At 41.3% G+C, this 20205-nt stretch overlaps 2 protein-coding genes across 2 annotated transcripts; both read right to left on the bottom strand.

Annotated features, from left to right (window-relative positions):
• Nucleotides 1-845: 845 nt before the first annotated feature.
• uroc1 (urocanate hydratase 1) lies at nt 846-13003 on the bottom strand. Its single transcript, XM_012863827.3, has 19 exons — nt 12744-13003; nt 12129-12259; nt 10794-10887; nt 10663-10722; nt 10438-10566; nt 10292-10353; nt 8211-8277; nt 7938-8081; nt 7757-7845; nt 4309-4371; nt 4041-4220; nt 3857-3954; nt 3691-3763; nt 3352-3541; nt 3153-3251; nt 2965-3064; nt 1695-1776; nt 1507-1606; nt 846-1416 (listed from the first exon to the last, which is right to left on the bottom strand). Exons 1-19 carry the CDS (start codon nt 12867-12869, stop codon nt 1276-1278), a joined length of 2028 nt encoding a protein of 675 aa, XP_012719281.2. The 5' UTR covers nt 12870-13003; the 3' UTR covers nt 846-1275.
• A 1149-nt stretch (nt 13004-14152) lies between these two features.
• chchd4b (coiled-coil-helix-coiled-coil-helix domain containing 4b) lies at nt 14153-17997 on the bottom strand. Its single transcript, XM_012863853.3, has 3 exons — nt 17770-17997; nt 15474-15572; nt 14153-15388 (listed from the first exon to the last, which is right to left on the bottom strand). Exons 1-3 carry the CDS (start codon nt 17789-17791, stop codon nt 15054-15056), a joined length of 456 nt encoding a protein of 151 aa, XP_012719307.1. The 5' UTR covers nt 17792-17997; the 3' UTR covers nt 14153-15053.
• Between the last annotated feature and the right edge of the window lie 2208 nt (nt 17998-20205).

The raw sequence follows: 20205 nt of genomic DNA, 5'->3' as shown, positions 1-20205 counted from the left end.
GTATCTATCTATCTATCTATCTATCTATCTATCTATCTATCTATCTATATATCTATATATATATATATATATATATATATATATATCTATATATATCTATATATATATATATATATATATATATATATATATATATATATATATATTAACCAGTCCTCTATGTAGGCTGGGTTTTGAATGACCGTGACTTTAACAAAAATGTTAAAACTTATCTTCCTATTTCATTTTTTTATTGTTAGCAGCCATAGAAAAGGGCTAAACACGTAACTTTAAACTGAGTTTGCCCATATTGTCAGACACAGATTGCTCACAGAAACTGTGCACAATTTACAACCCTTTGAATTGTCTCGCTACTATATAAATAAACTTGCCTTGTCTCTCAAAAACGGAAGATAATGTGCTTTGGATATCTAGAGCTGAAACCCAATTGAACGGAGAGCCAAAAGTGGTCTAATTTGTATTTGTGATGAGAATCTGGTTAAACCATTTTATAATCATTTGGCTTTCCATACCAAAGTCCAAACATAAAGAGAAACATGGACATTTTTTTAGCCATAGTTCTGCTTTACTTCTTGTTGAGACAAGAATATCAGGTGTTACTTTTACATGCCAGAAGTGCATAACGGTGCCTCATATTTCTCTCTTTGGATTCCTGACAACATACCAACATACAACATATCCCATAATCAAACACTTTCTCTCACTAACTCACAAGCTTTACTGTTGTTACTGGTGTGGGCTCTGTTTATCACTGCAGCGAAACATCTCGTTTTATTCACCATTCACCGCGAGTAAATCACTTTTGTATTTGCATGTATGGCCAAAATAATGACACACAAATAGTGTAAATTCTGAATATTGAAACAAGTGCAATTCTGATTTATTTTCAGCACAAAAATACACAGAAGTAATCAAACATGATAAATTATTATTATTCCTCTCTAAATTTGCTTTGCCCACCCCGACAGCTGGGCAGTTTATCCTGTGGGTGAGATCCATCCACTCTAGATCCATCTGGAGTTGGAGTTCACATGATCCATGTGGCTCAGCTACTTTGCAACCTTCATGCTTAAAATAGACAAATTAAGACATTTTTCCCCCCAGTTTTCTATCACTGGTACAACGTCACAGATTTTCAGGTTTCTCTTTGTCTGCAGTGTATAATTTAAACTACTGAATGAGGCCTTATGTAAATAAATACACTGAAGTGAGTGCAGGTACTGGTTTCCTCTGCTCTTTGGATGTAATTAGATCCAATCATCGCCTAAGTGTTAGTCATCCCTGTAAGGCTCGGTCCAGCACGTGCTCATCCTGCACTGGAAAGGGCATGGTGACGCGCAGCTGCCTGTTCTCCTCCATGGTGCGTTGGATCGTCTCATAGGCGTTTGTGTTCCCGGACCAGCAGCGACGAGCCACCTGCAACAAGCAGAACCACACAGATCACAGCGGACCAGAGGAAGGAGCCGACGCTGGTGCGTCGAGCCGCGGCTCCGTCTGCACCCTCACCCCGTTGGAGACGTCCCAGTTGAGCATCAGCCTGGCGCGTTTCGCCGCCTCGTCTGTGCCGTCCAGCAGCAAACCGAATCCTCCGTTTATTACCTCGCCCCTGGTGGTGAGAGAAAGGGCCCTAAATACACAGGGATTCACGCCGAAACAGCCAGATTACCGTTTACTGCAGCAGCCGTCACCCTCACCAGCCGACACCACCACCGTTATGCAGAGCGACCCAAGTGGCACCTCTGAAGGCATCGCCAACAAAGTTCTGGACGGCCATATCTGCAAAAAGGACACACCTTGATATGTCCTGCCTTATAACTTATCTAGACTTTAGGACAAATGTAGAATTTGTGTTCCCCACATGCTTTTAAACGGAGCAACATTTTAAACATCCTATGTTTTGGGTCTTTGTCATGTTTGAAAAAGAAAAGAAAACCCAAACCAGGTTCGGCTGTGGACCACTTCTACAAAACATAGCTGTGAAGGATGAATTAATATCTTAGCACGTTCATACACCTAAACCACACTTATGTTCATGTGTCACAGCAGAAAACCTGGAGGATAGTTTAAAAAAAAAAAATCATTCATGGCTTATCAGTTGTATGTATGTGAAGTTGTGACTATATGTTCACATGCTTGAAAAAGCCTGTGTTCAAGTATTATTGCAATAGCTGCCATATATCCATTGATATTTTCCACATTTTGTCATATTAACGTCAAATGTATTTTGTTGGAATTGTATGTGACAAACTGACACAACCTATGACATTATTATGATAAAAGTAAACAAGACATTTTTATAATAAAACAGAAACGTGAGGAGTAAATTTCAATGCAACGCCCTTTACTCAACCACTCCCAAATCAAATCAAATGCTGCTCTGTGTTAGACCATAGATGTTTGATAAATAATGTCCGTGAACAAACACAAAGACCAAGGAACAGAGCAGACGGGTCAGGACGTTGTGGAGAAGTTCAAGCAAGGGTTAGGTTATAAAACAACATCCCAGACTTTAATCATCTCACAGAGTTCTGTTAAATGCATTAGGTGGAAATGGAAAGCGTATACCCCAGCTGCAAAACTACCGAGACACGATCTAAACTGACAGGCCTGTGGATGAAAATGTTCTGCTCAGATGAGACCAAAACTAAACCATTTAGGGGGAAGACTGCTGACTTGACAGATGGTTGTTCACAGAGTTCTGTATCCTAAAATATTCATAGAGAGTTGAAGGGGAAGGAAAAAGTGTGGTAGGAAAAGATGCACCGGCAACAAGGATACTACTCTTAAACATGACCTACAAGCGTCTTACCCAGGCTGAGGAGAAAATAAACCAGACTGTTGTTCAAAGGTCCAAAGTCCTGTTTTCAGGGGCCAAACCTTTCAGTCTCAGCTGGTAGACATGTACCCAAATAGTTTATTCTACAAATATCCTTTACGATTTTTACTTGAAAAAAGAACACAGACCTGCGCAGAACGCCGAACCATCGTACACATTGGAGGTCTCTCTGAAGGGGCTGTCTGTGCCGCTGACATCGTGGTGGTCTCTGCTGATGACCACCGGTGCCTGAAGAAAAGGAACAGCAAACAGAACCGCTGAGATTCAATGGGTCAAGTCCTGATCGAGCCGACTGCAGCTGAATTCATCCTCTTACCGAGACTCTTCCTTCAGCAACAGCCTGGTTCATGGCTAAAGCAATGCGCACTCTTCCTTTCTGGTCTGAGTAGAGGATCCTAGCTTGAGATCCAACAACCTAAACAAGAAACATACCCAGAAAAAAAATAAAATAAGCATCTCTACTTAATATTTTTTTCGTGTGCACCATCTGCTCTTAGAGATCGCCATAAGCCGACCATCTTGTGCTTTCCAGCCTCTCTGATCCAGCAGATGTTGTCTCTGTACTGCTGCCTCACACGCTCCGACACGTCGGCGGCGATTTCCTCGAGAACCTCGGCGGCGAGGTCGTCGGTTACGGCCAGGTCCTGCGGATCACCGGATGTGCAAACCCAGCGGAACGGCCCGAATCCCAGAGAGAAAATGTCCCTGCAGCAGAAACAAGCAAACTCTGACAGCTGTTTACAACACCAGCGCACGGATTTTCCTGATTTCTACAAGTTCTTTCTTCAATCATTTGGCTGATGCTTCTTGACGAAGCTGTAGCAGTGCTACTGGATCCTTAGAAGAAGTCTCACCCCATAATATGTTGGACATAAGACGGGTACCGGAACTCCGTTGCCCCTCCGCCGACTTTGGAGACCTCTGCACCTACATAAAACCAAAAACACATTACCGTTTATTGCACAAACCCCTCCTGACTGTTTCTAATACTCTGTGAGTGATCGTGCATGAATAACTCACCTGCTCTTTGAGCCTCCAAGAGGAACGCATTGCCGTAATCCCAGAAGAACATACCTGCATCCGCTAACTTGTTGATGGCCTTTATGTGTCTTCTGAGGCTGTAATGGCATAAATTAAAATCGTAGCAAACAACAACATTGGCCGTTAAAAGCCGCACACAGTTCAGCTCTGGGATGAAGCCCACCTCTCTTGGACAACGCTCCGGAAGCGCCCGGGATCTGTGGACATGAGCTGGTTGGCCTGGCGGAAGCTGAGCGGGACGGGGTAGTACCCCCCGTTGTAGGGGTTGTGCAGCGACGTCTGGTCCGAACCCAGGTCCACCAGCAGCTCTCCTGTTCTCTCGAACTCCAGCAGCAGCCTCTCCCTGTTCACAAGAATAAAACGTAGACTAACAGCAGCAGCACGGAGGCATGTAAGTTGTTTCTTTGCGAAGGTTTCGGCAGCTCACTCACCACAAGTCGACAACGTTCCCATGGTATCCCAAACTGAGGGGGGTCTTAGAGCTCCTGGCCTCTCTGTGAAACAACAGCGGAGAGATTATGCAGATTTTTTTTGCTTTGGATTTGATTAACTTTCAAAACAGAATTCTTTCACACTTGGTTGCAGTTGGATTTGAAAGAGATCTTAATGTTTCTGTTAGCTTTCAATGCATAGTTAGAGAACATTTGGCACCGCTGACAGTATTGGGTTGTGATGTTGGTGCTCCCATAAAGGTTCAGACCAGATATTCTCTTGACCCTGTATCACACAGGTGTCAAACTCAAGGCCCGCGGGCCAAATCCGGCCCGTCAAGGTAAATTACCCAGCCCTCGAGAGCCAAAAAAAGGCATATATCCTTTTAAAGTGTATAAAGTGGCTAAACTGTGCCTCCTGTAAGTGTGACTCACCCCAATATAAACTTTTTTTTTGCAGATAAACTGTATAAACTGGGCCTAAGGGTGTTACTTTTATGTTACTGTGCATTTTTTATAGTACTATGTGAACTGAAATGAAAAGTATGGTCTCTACAAATGCAAGCTGCCCTTTTAATGACTTTATGATACCAAAGTGGCCCCATATAGAAGTTAGTTTGACACCCATGCTGTATCAAGTTGGTTAGTAAGTCCTGTTTTTATCTCATCTTTCTCAACAAACAGCGTACTGGGCTGGGATTTATCTCCCGGCTCCCACTTTTCACTCTTTTCCTTTTTTTTTTTAAAGTTTCAGGCTAGTTTGCCCTTTATACTCACAAGCTTTTCACTCTGCTTTTGAAGTAAAAATCATCCACGCAGCAAAATGTTTCGATTGGTATCATGAACAGAAGTAAAGCTGTAACATTCACATTCAGATATTGACATTTATTTACTTACTGTTGCTGTATTTTCTAAAAATTCCCTTTTAACTACACAATTAATATCAACCTTTAGGATATCTTTTCACGAGCCCCTCCCAACTGTGTGCTGGAGTTCTGGCCCTTTGCTCCTGACAGAACTGGGATAAACTGAGTCAGGTTTGTCGGCCGCCTTGCTCACACTCACCTTTTCAGCTCTGTCCACACGTTTTCTACGGGACCGAGATCAACTGTGTTTTGGACACTTCAATTCATTAATGTTCTTGTCCTTAAAGGTATACTATGCAACCGGGGTTGATTTTCCAGCGAGGCTCCCCCCAGAGGGCGAAAGTAAAAGTGCACTGTCGTAAAGATGCTCAGCTGTTCTGGTTTCTCCGACAAGCCAGGCGCGGTTGTTTTGAGCTTAGCAGACAGGCAAACGCAACGAAAAGTGGAAAAAACGGCAGTACAAACAATGACTAACACAGTGAAGGTATGAACATCAAGCTTCCCGCAGCGCTATCTTGGCGAGGCGGCGGCCGCTGCCGCTGCCGCCGCCGCCTCGCCAAGCCGCGGCCCCTGCCGCAGCCGCCTCGTCCGTTTTATTATTATTATTATTATTATTATTATTATTATTATTATTATTATTTATTTTATTTTTTTTATGTTGGCGAGACGCTACCGCCACCGCCTCGCCATGCCGCGGCCGCCGCGGCCGCCTCGCCGCGGCTGCCGCGGCCGCCTCGCCGCGGCTGCCGCGGTAGCGTCTCGCCAACATAAAAAAAAAAAAAAAAAAAAAATAATAATAATAATAATAAAAATAAAACTCGATATGCTTGCATGTTTATGTTGTTGCTTTCGCGCGTGCATATAGTGAATGGCAGGGCAAAAACACATGGAGTTCTCCCCGTAAAGCAAGACTTCTGTGGGTGCGGGCCGTGAGCTCTTGCTCTTGCAAGTGCGGTATTTCCCCCACAGACCCCCAGGGCGGCCGAGAAAACCTTTGTTCGACCTGAAATGACTCATTTAATCATCCAAAATGGTATGGAACACATTAATTAACTGAAAAATGTTGCATAGTATGCCTTTAAGCCACTTTGTAACTAATCTGTTGATGTGCTTGGGTTGTAAAAAATAAAGGCATTCGCAGTCGGGCTTTTTATGTTGCTTCTAGAGTACTGTATTGTCCCTGTTTAAGTGGCTTTTCGGCCCATGCTGATGCAGGAATTGGTTTGATGTGGATAGTGACGTTCTCCTACCCGCCTCTGTCTACATCGCCATAAGGTCTTTAGCTTTATTCTGGGGTTGATACATTTTGCACTAAAACAGGTTTATGTCTGATTCACAGAACCGGCCGCCTTTCTGAACGTTATGAGAGCTTGACATCCTCATGCCAATTCTCTTTCTGGTATCTTGGCTAATTTATTTAGCTTTTTCTCAGGATATCACACCATGAAGTATTGTTAGTTTCCATTTAAGATTGTCCATTTCATGCAAACCTTTGAATCTTTATCTTTTTAATTTTTTAATCTTTTGAACACTATAATAATAATAAAAACACTGTAACCCTTGTTCACTGCATGTTTGTTAGTTTGTTTGCTTTTTATGTGTAAGAATCTGTGAATCTTTAAATCAAAATACAATGAATTAAACATATAATTGCTTGGAAAGCCATAATACTATCATCTGAGCTTTGCCAGCCTTTTTAAATACTGTGTATTTTGTATTAGTGTACGTAAACTTCTGATTTTCTCTACATGCAGGTTCCCTGGATTATTACTCTGGCATTTAGCATAGTAATCCTAAATGACCTATAACAGAAAACGTTTAATGTGATTTAATGTCAGACACAGAGAAATAACGTTTTTTTTTTCTTTTGATTTCAAGTATGTATATATCTGATTTCCTCAAACAGTTAAAGCCACAGTGCCTGGTGTCTTCCACACATCGTCTGGCATTTTGCTCTTGCACTTGGCAAATAGCCATTTGATGGTTTCATGAAGGCTGCAAGAATCATCAAATCTCTCAGCTCTTCACGTCAATGGATCAGCCTCCCATACAGGATCTTCTGTGAGACTATTAGTCTGTGTTTTTACCATTATTATGTGTTATTAGGTCAAAAAGGCCCTGATAAATGGCATTAAAATAATCTTTAGTTTTACAAAAAGTACACACTATACATCAGAACCCAATTATACTGTTGGTTTTTGATCGCATGGGCAGATGTCCAGGGCAGCATCAGGGGTGGGAGGCAGACAAGCCTCTGATTAAAATCCAGCACACTTAAAGGGGATATGATGCCGGCTGCTTGCTTCTAGAAACAGGAACACTAATTTATATACTTTGTGTGGGACTGAACCATCCTGCCACTAATTTCCAGCATTTTGATAGGTTGATGGAAGAGGGATGGGTCATCTTTAATGCAAGAAACACCAATGCTCAAGTTAGGTCAAAAAAGCTGTATAATCAATTAAAATATTTATTCGATTCACATAAAATTATTACTTCTTGTCCGATATTAGGGCTATGAAACAATCCAACAAATACCTTATTTGTAGGGAAACGAATCATGACGTGTTCCTCTGTGTTACCTGATCCATTTGATGCATTGCTCCAGGCTGCTGGTCACCTCCATAACCCAGCCCTGCTCATGTCTCTTCCTCAGTGGAGCTTCATCCACCTACACACAAATCCCAAAGATGCCCCTCCATTGTGGCTCTTACTCAGAAGTGACTTTTAACGAGATAAAAGAACGACTGGAAACCCCCAGACCTCGGCAATGACACCGACACAGCCGGCGATGACGGCAGCTTTAGCCTGGGCGCCGCTCATTCCCCCGAGGCCTGACGTGACGAAGACACGCCCCCTCAGGTCATCTGTACCCAGGTACCTCCGGCCTGCGTTCAGCACAGTCAGCTGCACAGAGAAAAGAGGTGAGAAACGATCTTGAGATCATTATACGTGTGCTACAAGTGTGGGATAAATTGTGGTGGAGCTGCGATGTGGAGGGGAAGATGCCAGGATCAGGTTCTCATTTTTACAAACCATAGTGCCATGAACAATCCCTTGAGGTCCAATGTAGCAGTAACTGCCTGCTGTCATTTGGCCGTACCTGCATGTACACAACGACAGGACACAATGACACCTTGCATCTGTAATTTGAGAAAAATACTGTGCTGGTCAGAGGTTTACAGACACTTATTGACTATCCTTTTTTCTCACTCTGTAGAGTTCTACTGTTCTTCAATTATGCATTACGTGTTGTCATTTCTGCTTTAACTTTCTGTTCTCTCTCTTTTTTCTTCATAGTAGTTACACCTGGTCTGGCATTCTGTTAACTGTGACATCATCCAGAGAAGACGGCTCACCCGCTACTACCATCTAATGTAGAACAGATTACCTGATCAATGTGTGCTTCTGTGTTTGTTTGTCTGTCTTGTTGTGTCTCTGCTCTGTCTTCTGTAACCCCAGTCGGTCGAGGCAGATGACCGTTCATACTGAGCCCGGTTCTGCTGGAGGTTTTCCTTCCCGTTAATGGGGAGTTTTTCTTCCTACTGTCACTTCATGCTTGCTCAGTATGAGGGATTGCTGTAAAGCCATGGACAATGCAGACGACTCTCCCTGTGGCTCTACGCTTCCCCAGGAGTGAATGCTGCTTGTCAAGACTTGATGCAATCAACTGGTTCCCTTATATAGGAAATTTCTGACCAATCTGTACAATCTGATTGAATTTGACTTTGTAAAGTGCCTTGAGATGACATGTTTCATGAATTGGAACTATATAAATAAAATTGAATTGAATTGAATTGAATTATTGGCAAGAATATAATTTCAACTTAAAGTTGTTATGGATTCATTTGATATTTGGATATTTGGATACTGACACGTTTCAACGTGGCGTTGAAACGTGCACAGTTAGAGTAAATGATGAATACAGAAAACATTTATCAAGTGGCTGCCTGGATTGGATTAGGAGGACCTGGTTGAACGCATTATTCTGTTTGGTTAGGCGGGTTTATTTTACCGCACAAGAACTGAGACACGTGGCTTAAGAGTCTGCGTAACACAACCTTGACGTGTATCAGGCTGTATCATTTTGTGGTGAGACAGATAATGAAGAGACAGGCAGATATTTCTGAAGTTATTCAAATAGCCAGATACATAAAAAACTTAGGTTAGCCATAGTGCTCAATGTTGCATTCAAGTATTTCTCAATATTTTCCCCCTTGAGACTTGTGTCTGTGACTCCTTAATGTGTATTCTGGATGACTCAAGATCCAGAGAAGAGGATCCTGTTCAGTCATGTTCAAAACTGATCCCAAACACACACCATGAAACAAGAGAAAGGACAGGGGACAGTCCATGGCTGGAGAACTCTGTTATACAACTCATTGTTTTGCCTGCACACATTTTTTTCCTTTCCTGGTTCAACGAAATCGACCTTCAAGTCTGAGTCAATGTTTTCCAACAGAAAAAAACGTCTTGCTTAAGGATGTAGGGATTAAGCTTACCTCATAATACAGGCGACATAAGATATACAAGTCTGGGTTATGGAAATAATCAAAAGTCAAAATATTTTACTTTGTTAGAATAAGGATCCCATGATAAAGCTTTGACCATGCTTTGTCTGCCCCTTATATAAAAGTCTAGTCCTGCACTGGTGACAATGGTGTTGGAACATTATTCAGTTTGCTTCAGTCTGGGAGGACAGTTTAGATGAAATGCCAGATTTCTAAAAAGGAGAAAGGTTGATACTCCAGCCAGAATTATACCACAAACCTAACGGCGGCTAAAGTATGGAATTGGGGTGATCTTATTATTCTCTGTATATTAGTATGGGGGTATGTATACATTCGAGCCTGTATGCATAATTTGGATTCTGTATAGAAAATCCACAGTAAATTCAAACTTGTGTACCAGAATGTTTTTGTTTTAGTCATTGCAGCTACGCACTGTCATCATTCCACCCTGGAAAACAGATCCGACAAGACCTAAAACAAAATGCATCATCGAAGGGCTGAACTCAACGTGACTTTCGCGACCGTCGTGACTGTATATAAACCTCTGACTATCTTCTCTTTCTCGCTTTTCATGCCAAGCAGTCCAGCAGCTTAGAAGAGACTTACATCGACACACCAAGAGCAAACATTCTCTCATATTGTTCCCTGGAGGAATAATTTGGAATAACCTGAGGAAAGACACACAGAGCAAACCACATGTGAGCTGATTGTTTGCGTCTGGCATTGACACACGATGCGAGTCTAGCCGGTACCATGCCGTTGGTGATGATCGCCCGAGGTGAGGAAGGCAGGCTGGGGAACAAGCCCATGGGGTGTCCGCTGTACATGACCAGAGTCTGCTCCTCAGTCATCTCACTCAGGTAGTGCATCACGAGGCGAAACTGAGCTCACATGATCAAGAACAAACGGTTAACTTTTAGCTTTTTAAGGCTGTTTGCTATATTCAGTGATAGCATATAATTGAACTCAGGCCTCACCTGGGCCCAGTTACTAAACACCTGCCCGTTGCCTCCGTAGGTGACGAGCTCCTGGGGAAACTGCAGGAGGAAGAAAGGTTGGTTTCCTTTGTGACTTTAAAGGTTCGCCAAGCTGCGTGCAGAGAGCTCACCTGAGCTACAGCGGGGTCCAGGTTGTTCATGATCATCAGCATCATCGCCGCCGCTTGCCGCGTGCGACAGGGATACTGATCTATAGGATAAGCTCTGCGGAAGAGAACACCATTCACATCGCTCATCGACATCTCTCTGGTTTGTGTTCATTTAAAGTAGTGCTGCTGAGCCACTTTTTTTTTTTTTTTTAGCACATACACTGAATTTCTAAAATTCAGTTCAGTTTCAACAGCTTTTTACACCTTTTAATGTTACAGTCCTAAACTTCAGTGTATTTGAATGGAATTTCATGTGACGGACAAACAGAATAGCATTGAATAATTGAGAACTCAAAGGAAAAGGATGCATGTTCTTACTATTTTTTTTTACTGACAAAAATCTTAAAAATACGACAAATGACAGATTTTCAACTGGATTTCGGTCTGGACTTTGTCTCAGCCATTCTAACTAGTGGAGATGTTTTGATTGAAACCCTTCCAAAGCTCTGGCTGTATGTTTGGGGTTGTTTGAAGGTGAATCTCTAACCTGCTCTGGTATCTTTTGCTGCTTCCAACATGTTGTCTTCCAGAATTGCCCCCGAATTAAGCGCCCTCCTGAAAATGAGTATCCCCAAAGCATCATGCTGCCACCACTTTGCTTCACCATTGAAATGGTGTTCAGTGTTCATTTCCCTCCACATATATAATACAATTTTGGCCAAAAGGGTTTGTTTTGTTTTGTTTTGGACTGACCAGAACACCTTGTTGGTGCTCCCTTGCTTGGCCTGTAGAAAAAAAAAATCAGAAGTGAATTCTAATTGTGTTGTTTTTTTGTTTTGTTTTTTCCAAACATGGGTTTATTTTTGCCACTCTTGTATAAAGGCCGGATTTTCCACAACTGACAGCTTTCCTTGTAACATATAATCCTACCTGAGCTGTGAATCTCAGGTAGACTGATGGATTGAACAGTGCTCCTTGGAATGGTCACACCAAGGTATATTGTTTTTAAACCGATGTTATTGCTCTCTAACCCTCAGAGACTTTAACAGGGCAGCAATCAATGTGCTGAGATTAAAACAAATACTAGTTAGACACCTTCTGATGGCAATTGGCTCCACAAGATTTTATTTTGGGGTATCAGAGTAAAGAACACATATACAGGACATACTTTTCAGATTTTACTATTTTGTGTTGGTTCATTATATTAAATTCCAGTAAAATACACAGAAGTTTGCGGTAGTTTGAAAAGTTTGAAGAGTGCAAATACTTTTGGAAGACAGTTGTATGGAGAGAGAACAGCGGGCAGAACCCAAACCTGGAACAATATTAACCGTGTAGAACTTCAGGGCCCCTCACCTCATCCGCACCGTGGGGCAGAAGCGGTACATGTATATGTGGCCGTACTGCCGGAGCTCTTGAGCAAATTCAGATGCGAGCGTTGCATGATGGGACGGTGGGAAGTAACGCAGAGCATTTCTCAGTGCCAGCTGGAGGAGGAGAAGAAACATTTACTGTGTGCTTATGAAAACAGATGCATGTCAGATATCTGTGTCGTTCCTGCTCTCACGATTTCCTGCGCAACATTTAGAGCTCCACCGGCTTCTCTCCCTTAATTATTGACTGAGGGCTTCGCGCTGAGGTTGGGCAATCATTTTTGGGATCTTTGAAAATAATCAATCTTGGGGTTGAACCAATAGTGGGTGACGCAATAAGAGAGAGTGCAGAGGAGGCTGTGGCACGTTCTAAAATCTGCTTCAACTCTCATTTCTGTGGCTCCTTAAACAATGTTCACATATTATACTATTAATATCCAGAGATCTATTTATTCTTAACATTTTAATGGGTGTTTTTCACGTCTCAGTTTACGGTGCGTATGTTGTTGGTAACAGTAACAATCCTGAAATGCATTCATTATACACCAGTCTTACACTGCATGCAGCCCTGAAGGAACTAATATCAGGATTTACTCACTCGTTGCTCCTCAGCTGTGAGGTTAGGAGTCCGGACAGGAGCATGTGGCACGTTGGGATCTCTCCCCCGGTTTGGGGGCAAAGGATCCAGGGGCAGACCGCTGCAAAGCTCCTTTAAATCTGACATCCTGTTGGCTCGTCCTTGTCTCACGTTGACTGCAGAGACCCGGGAGGCAAAGTTCAGGCCACACACTGCTGGCAGCTTTAACCGATGCACCGGTGGAGGGAGTCTGAGGACTTGTGAACTTTTTGGGGACGGTTGCTCTTCACCTTTCTGTCCCATCGGTTTCTAGGCTACCTTTGCCCTGAAAGAGCCCACCAATGGGAACCACGGGAGCTCCACAGGGATGTTTGGTAATTATTGATCTCCGAAAGAGTTTGCAGTGGGCGCATGACTGAGCAAGCAAACAGGGACGCTGACCTCCGACGCTTTGTCGCGTAACAAAGTTTGAGACCGTTACCTGATCCTAATCCTTTAGATGGATTCTGATTGTTTCCACTTTCACGGGAACCTTAAAATCGCTAAATGTAAAATAAGATTTACTATTCCAGTGCGTTAATTAGCAAGGCTATGTTAAACCAACGCTATGTTATATTCTGCTTACAGGGTAAGTGGAAAATGTAAGCCATCAAAATGACAACTTTTCACAAGTTCACTTTTATTTGCTTATAACAGCGTAGTACCGATTTAACCACTTAGATATTTTGGATTATGAATGAGAGATGATAAAATGCTGTTCACACTTGTTAAAAAACAGTGTAGGAGGCCATAATGTTTTCACAGAGCAAGAAGCTACAACTGAGATGTCCTTCCAGATTGAATATGCAGTTAAGCAGTAAAGAGGCTCATCGTTGGGTCCCCTGAGGAACACCATGCCGCCCTGGACAGTGAGCCGTGTTGCTTGTATCAAAAATCACCAATCAGCATCAACAATGCATTTCAACAGGCTTCTGGGCCAGATGAAGAACCTAATGCTCACCAGTGTGACACTTTCCGAAACCAAGTTTGATATGATTTATCATCACCTGATTGAGTCCAAATTTCAACCGTTATGTTGTTAATCTGAGGTTAAAGTTGAGGGTAGTTTTGTGTTAATTTCTCCAATCTGTGCAATGCCACAATATCACAGGCAGTAAGGCAGGCCCACAGCATAATGCTGCCACCACCGTGCTCGATAGTTGCTACAGTGTACTTAGGTTTGCCATATTTACCTCCATGTTGGCCACATTTTCATTTCGGCCGACTGTGAAACTGTCCGACGGCCATCAGGATGGACCGGGGTACTCTCAATTTCCCACAATGCAAGATTCATATGAAGACATGTTTGTTGTTGTAGACGGTGAAAATAGTTCAGCCATTTTCATTAGGCTGGTCGTAGTAATGTTAAGAAAGTGCACCACAACTAAGAGTTACAATACCTTTTTTTTTTATTACAAAACTGTCAGCGATTTTCACTGCAATCGTTCTTTTGCTGCACACAAAAGGTTGAGTTTGGTTCAGATGAGGTAAATATTTCAAGTCTGGCTATAAATTAAGAATAAGTGCAGCCTGAGAGGCAACAGTGGAAACAACACCGAAGAGCTCACAACGAAAAGTGACAGAAGTGGTCTTCGGTACATTACAGCTCTTCATTTCTCTGAGAATTCAGCCACAGCATGGTGAAAATAAAATACACTTCGAGCTTCGTATGAAACATTGTACAACTTTTTATAAAAAGGAGGGCACAAGCAGACGGGTGAGCAAACAGAAGTACAATGTGCTCTGGGTGACTATTATAAGCTTGGTCCTATAATCACAGACTAAAGTTAAAAGCTAGAGATAACTATCCATTTAGACTCGAGGAACCCACTAAGGAACCAACATGGAGCCAAACCATAATGAGTTTTGGTAATCTGCAACAGAAGGGATACTCTACCTGTCCTGATTCAGAAATCACAAAAAAAAACAAAAAACAAAAACAGAGTTCTGTTTTGCAGATAAATTACCTGCCTAAAGAAATTATTATTGAAAAGCTGATGAAAGCTAACAGTAGCTTTCATTTTACTCAAGTAGGGAGCTTGTTCTTGCGCAGCCAATCAAAGAGCTGCATGATCAGCTTGTATGATACGAAGACGGCGTAACCAGTAAACAGCGTATCCAACAAAACAAGCCCTTTTATTTACCAAAGAGTTTTTGTTTATCACTTCTTTTTTTTTTTATTCTGACGAACTAAGTAACATCGATGGGAGAAAAATACATTTTTCAGATTCATCAGACGACTAAATGTGAACTGAGAGAGATGAGCTCTGGAGCTCGACAGTAAGGCTGATTCTAGCTCTCTGCTGAGCTCTCTGTGATTGGCTGTGAGGGATCGGGGTCCGTCTCGGAGCCAGCTGGTGGGTTCGCGGCTGACGGCTCTGCGGACGCGGGCTCCTCGGCCGTCTGGCCGGACGGTGCGTCGTCTTCTTTTGGGTAAAGCTCTGGGTAGCGCTGCAGACACTCCTGCATGACCCTGAACTGCTCCAGGCAGTCGGAGCCTTTCACCTCCTCCTTACTGTAGTGGAAGCAGGAGAAGGCTTCCTTAAATTCAGTCCCACAGGGACCGCTGGCCATCCCACCCAGGCAGGGACAGTTCCAGTTTATCTCTCCACTGGGGAGAATCAGACCTAAAAGGAAAAGAGTGGAAGTCTAGATTTAGACGTTGCGTAATAGAGGTCGACTTCAGAGTCACTCAACCAGAGACGGTCTCACCTTGCTCCTCATACGGATCATTGGGGTCCTCCTCTACAAGCTCGGCGCTGCTCGGTGTCTCATGATCTTCTTTGGTGACAAATATGATTTTGTCTTTACCTGATGCATTAAACAGACAAAAAAAGTAAACTATTTAAAAAGACGTCGCAACACGGCTTTCATAAAAACACATTTTAGTTTATTTATTTGGTTTTTATCTGTTGTGTTTGTCCAAAAAGCAAACCAGAGCTTTAGAGGATAAAGTTTTCATCTGTCACAACCTTAGTGTGTTTCTCTGCCTGACAATCAATTAAAAAAAGTCGGGTTTTATCCTATTGTTTCCAAAGAAAGATTAAAGGGAGGACCAAATGGGAATCTAACCCCAAACGAAGAGAAACGGGTGGATTTCTAATGCAAATGATGAAGCAGAAACACAGATATCAACCACAGACCATCAACCATTAAACAACTTCAGTGTTGGAAAAAAAGGGTTTAGAAAGTTACTATCAACATGAAAAAATATATATACGCGACACAGAAAGTCCAGCTCTGAGATTCAAAGGCAAGAGAACTTCTGTATAACAAAGCAACACAATGATTATCTGCCACAGCCGAGAGATCAATAAACCACCTTTCTCTCCATAGTTGCTCTATGCTTTTATTGTCTTTATTTTCCTTTAGCTTCACAAACTAATTTTCGTGGCACAAGAGTGTGCTTTTGCTGACAGGGGTTAGTCTTTCACCTTTAATATCAACATCCACTCTGTGAAAACTTGGTGAAAACAGTCTGAGCCTGAGAGTCCCTCCAGTCTTTATCAGTAAATGTTGAACGGTAAAAGTTGGAAAACTGCTAAAATGGATTAAAATCAGCTATTAAAAAATCCTGAGCCTGAGGCTTAAAAATGCACCACAGGTTGTTCTTTACAAACTAAAAGTAAATGTAAGAAACAAGTAAATGTAGTAGCAGTGCTGCTCTACCAAGGCTGCGAACAGCTTTGTAAACTCTGGTCATTCAAGCATTTTATCTGGCATCTCAGGATGATGATGATGATGAAGTTATAATGATATGATGAAAAATTTCAGCAATTTTGAGACCATACCTTTTTAAAATTATAATATATTAACTCTGCAGGAATATCTCGTTAGAGAATGTTAATTACGTCACGCTATTAGATGAAACAACACAACAAAGATTTTGTTGAAAGCAAGCAACACAAAAGTTGCCTAAAACCATTTGTTTCACATGTGAGGTTTAATTTTTGAACATGTTTGATGGCAAAATTGTTTTTTGTCCACTAGGCCCTCGTTTTCATAATGGCAGCCCTTTAACGTGGCTTCACCGTCAGACAGGCCATTTAGCTCCAGCACCAAGAAGAATATAGGAGTCAGGTTTCAAATAGCAAAAAATTTATCAACTGTGAAGCATGGTGGGGGTAGCATCATTCTGTCAGTGATGAAAGGTGCATCACACAACAGGGATGGAATAATAGATGGGTACCAAATTAATCTCAAATAATCGAGTAAATTAACTTTTAACCAAAGGAATGGTGTGATGAATCTGTACAGTATTAATTGATTTTAAGTATCAAATGATAATTTTTTTAAATCATTAATTATGCATTCATATCCTCCCCCTGAGCAATAATTACACAGCATTATTAAACGTACCATGTTGACTTTGCATTAGGTGGTATGGGTGTAATTACGTCCATCCTTATGAATGAATCCGTATAAATAACTCAGCTTCAGATCGTTTGTAAAACATTTAGCCGTAGATGTAGGGTCTCCTAAGAAAAGTCAATAAAAGTAAGCGATATGCAACACCTTACTGAAACGCAAGAAGAGAACATCGTTGGTTGTAATGTCTTTGTGGTGTTCTTTGAAACACATTTAACGCATTTCGGGCTTGAAAAAGACCCAGAGTTGGTCAAAACTCATAAATGACAGGATCATACCAAATTGCTGCATGGACACATGTGTTGCACATACCGAGATGTCTCAATCCAAATCAAAATCCGACATCAGACGGGAGTGAGAAGCTCTAAAATGTATTTGATTTTAAATATTTAATGCTACAGCCCAGTTGTGACATGCTGCTTGCTGGTGCTCAAGGTTAAACCCTGGGATGACCACGGCGCTTCCTCGTTTCTCGCTAATCCACAACACTAATTATAAACGTCCTAACTCGCATATCACCAAAAAAACATTGTTTAGACGTGTTATAAGCGCGCTAATGTTAATTTGTTTCATTACAAATCAATTAAACTTCAGTTAGCCTTCCAGAGAAGTTAGCCGCCGGCTAGCTCGGGATGCTCACCTTCCTGCCGGACCGAGCTCATTTCTTCCAGCTGGAACAAGCTACAGGCCTCTTTCAGATTCACTTCAGCAGCTCACAGCTCCGGCGATACGGATTCTTACTTTAAAATGCGAAAACACATGAAAACAGGCGCACGTTTCACTAAACAACCAAGTAGCTGTTTCACAACTATCCTTGTTAATGCATGATGAGGTCATCTTCTTCTTTCTCACTATTTCCGGTAGCGTTTACCCCGCTGAGAACGCTGCTGCCCCCTACCGTCCAAAGTTGAAACACTGACAGTGCGCTCTTTCAGAATTTATACAAATTTCATGCTGTACATTACTTTAAAAATGTTCGTCTTATTAATTTTTTTTGAATGATTGGCTTTCCAGATTAAACAAATTACAAACTTACAATTTTCTTAGGTAGTTTTGACAGTCTATATCTAAAAGGTTGCCTCTAAAACTGTTGTACTGGCATTGCTTTGGGGGTCTGTAATAGCAACATTTCTGTCTTTAGTTGCAAGCTAAACATACCTGAAGCAACTTTAAGGTGACGGGCAACAATAAACCAGAAACAAAAACCTGCATCATCATCTGCTGTGTTCCAAGTCCAACTTTGAGAACCAGAGATCTGCTAATTGAAATGTTCAGTGACCAGACTGACTTCTAGCAAATTATTGCACATAGTTTTGAAAAGATAGTGGTACTGAGAACACAGTTTTGCTAATTTCCATTTTTTAAAAGGGAGGGGAAATTGATGATAGCAAGCCACCCAGAAATGATAGGAAATAGGACATTTAAACAGAAAGTAAAAAGTGAACACAAATATAACACAGCTTTGAGAGCCACTGGTAAAGGTGATTAGCACTTTTAAAATAATTGACTCAACACTTAGAACATTTTTTTAAGTGTTCATATGATGGTTTTAAAGTTTGATGTTCCCATGTTAAATTTAAAAACTAACCCATAAATACAAAAAAGAAACACTACACTGTCAAATTTTAGCAGCTTCTAAAGCAAACCCTGTTGCCATTTAAATAATTATTTTTTTTATTTGTTAGTAGCATATTTGTTTTTAAAGCAAACCTAAAGAAAAAGCTTAAAATATCTCAACAGCTGCTCAAGGGTTCGACATCTTACGTCAAAAGATATTAATACGTTAAATTTACCCTACGAGGTTCCACAACTACATTTTTAAAGACTTGGCAGCCGTTTTTTGATTTTATTCAGACATTGCCGTCCCGTATGGTGCCCAACTAAATTTAAATTTTGCTTTTGCCTGACCTTTTTATTTACATTATATTATTTATCAAATTATTTATTTTGTCATTAATACCCATTGATGTACCTTTTTCTTAAATCCCCCCCCCCCCTCTCCTTTTTTCCACTATTAAGACCTATATTTATATCATTGTACTTTGCACACAAGACTAATGTCTTTTTTATTTATTTCTCTAACATATCTACTTTTTTTTTTTTCTTGTTTTCTTTTCTTATTCCTCTGGATTTTATTTGGGAAGGCTTATCCATGTTTTCTGTACGATTTATGTTCGGTTCGGTTATAGAAAAAAGTCTACATATCTTGTTCATATATTTTTGCACGTTTTGTATTTTGATGTTAAAACCTAATAAAAAAAAAAGATATTAATACGTAATTATACACGGGACAACTTATTGAAATTGAAAAAATATTTTTTTCACAAAAGTCTCTTTTATTCAGAATTATTTTTTAAACAAGTTTGTTCTGAAATGTGTTTCCTTTTTTTTTTTTTTTACATATTCAAAGACTTTATCTTACACTTGAGACAGATTGAACATTATTCAATGTGTGGTCTATGTACAGAAACATAATAGGTTTGTCTGAAAAAGATAGAAGAAGAAGGAACATTTTAAAAACAAAAACAAAACAAAAAAAGATTCCCCAGATGTGGCTAACAGGAATGTACATGAGGTGTGAGTTAATACTGCGTATCCCTGGGAATGCCACGCGTTAAAAGAAGAGGAAGCAGCTCTTCCTGGGGTGTTCAAAGCACTTCTCCTGAGGCTGGAACCCAATGTGAGCCCTGAGGCCTCAGCATCCAGGAGCCCCGGCTCTAACTCACGCTCACACAAAGGAACATTTACAGTACTTGACTCAGCATTTGACAAGCCAGCTTCAGCATCTTAACCTGATTAGCAGGTTAACAGGACAAAACGGCCGAGCTGGCAGGTAAAGGTTTAACTTAAGACATTACGAAGCACACATCAGGCAGCTGACTGCCGTCCTAATCAAGTATGCCTGCATACTGAAGCGCTCACTCCTCAGTCTGGGGGGGTAAAAATAAACTAAAAAGAGACCTCTGCTAGAAGCCATTCAGAGAATCTTGGTAGTAATCTGGACTTCTCTTCATGCCGTTGGGATTTCTGAGGAGTGAGTTAATGATGTGAAAGTCAGCATGTAGTTCACTTCGCC

Source organism: Fundulus heteroclitus, chromosome 20 (assembly GCF_011125445.2).
Source record: "Fundulus heteroclitus isolate FHET01 chromosome 20, MU-UCD_Fhet_4.1, whole genome shotgun sequence".
NCBI lineage: Eukaryota > Metazoa > Chordata > Actinopteri > Cyprinodontiformes > Fundulidae > Fundulus > Fundulus heteroclitus.
This window is presented reverse-complemented; position numbering and strand designations above follow the sequence as displayed.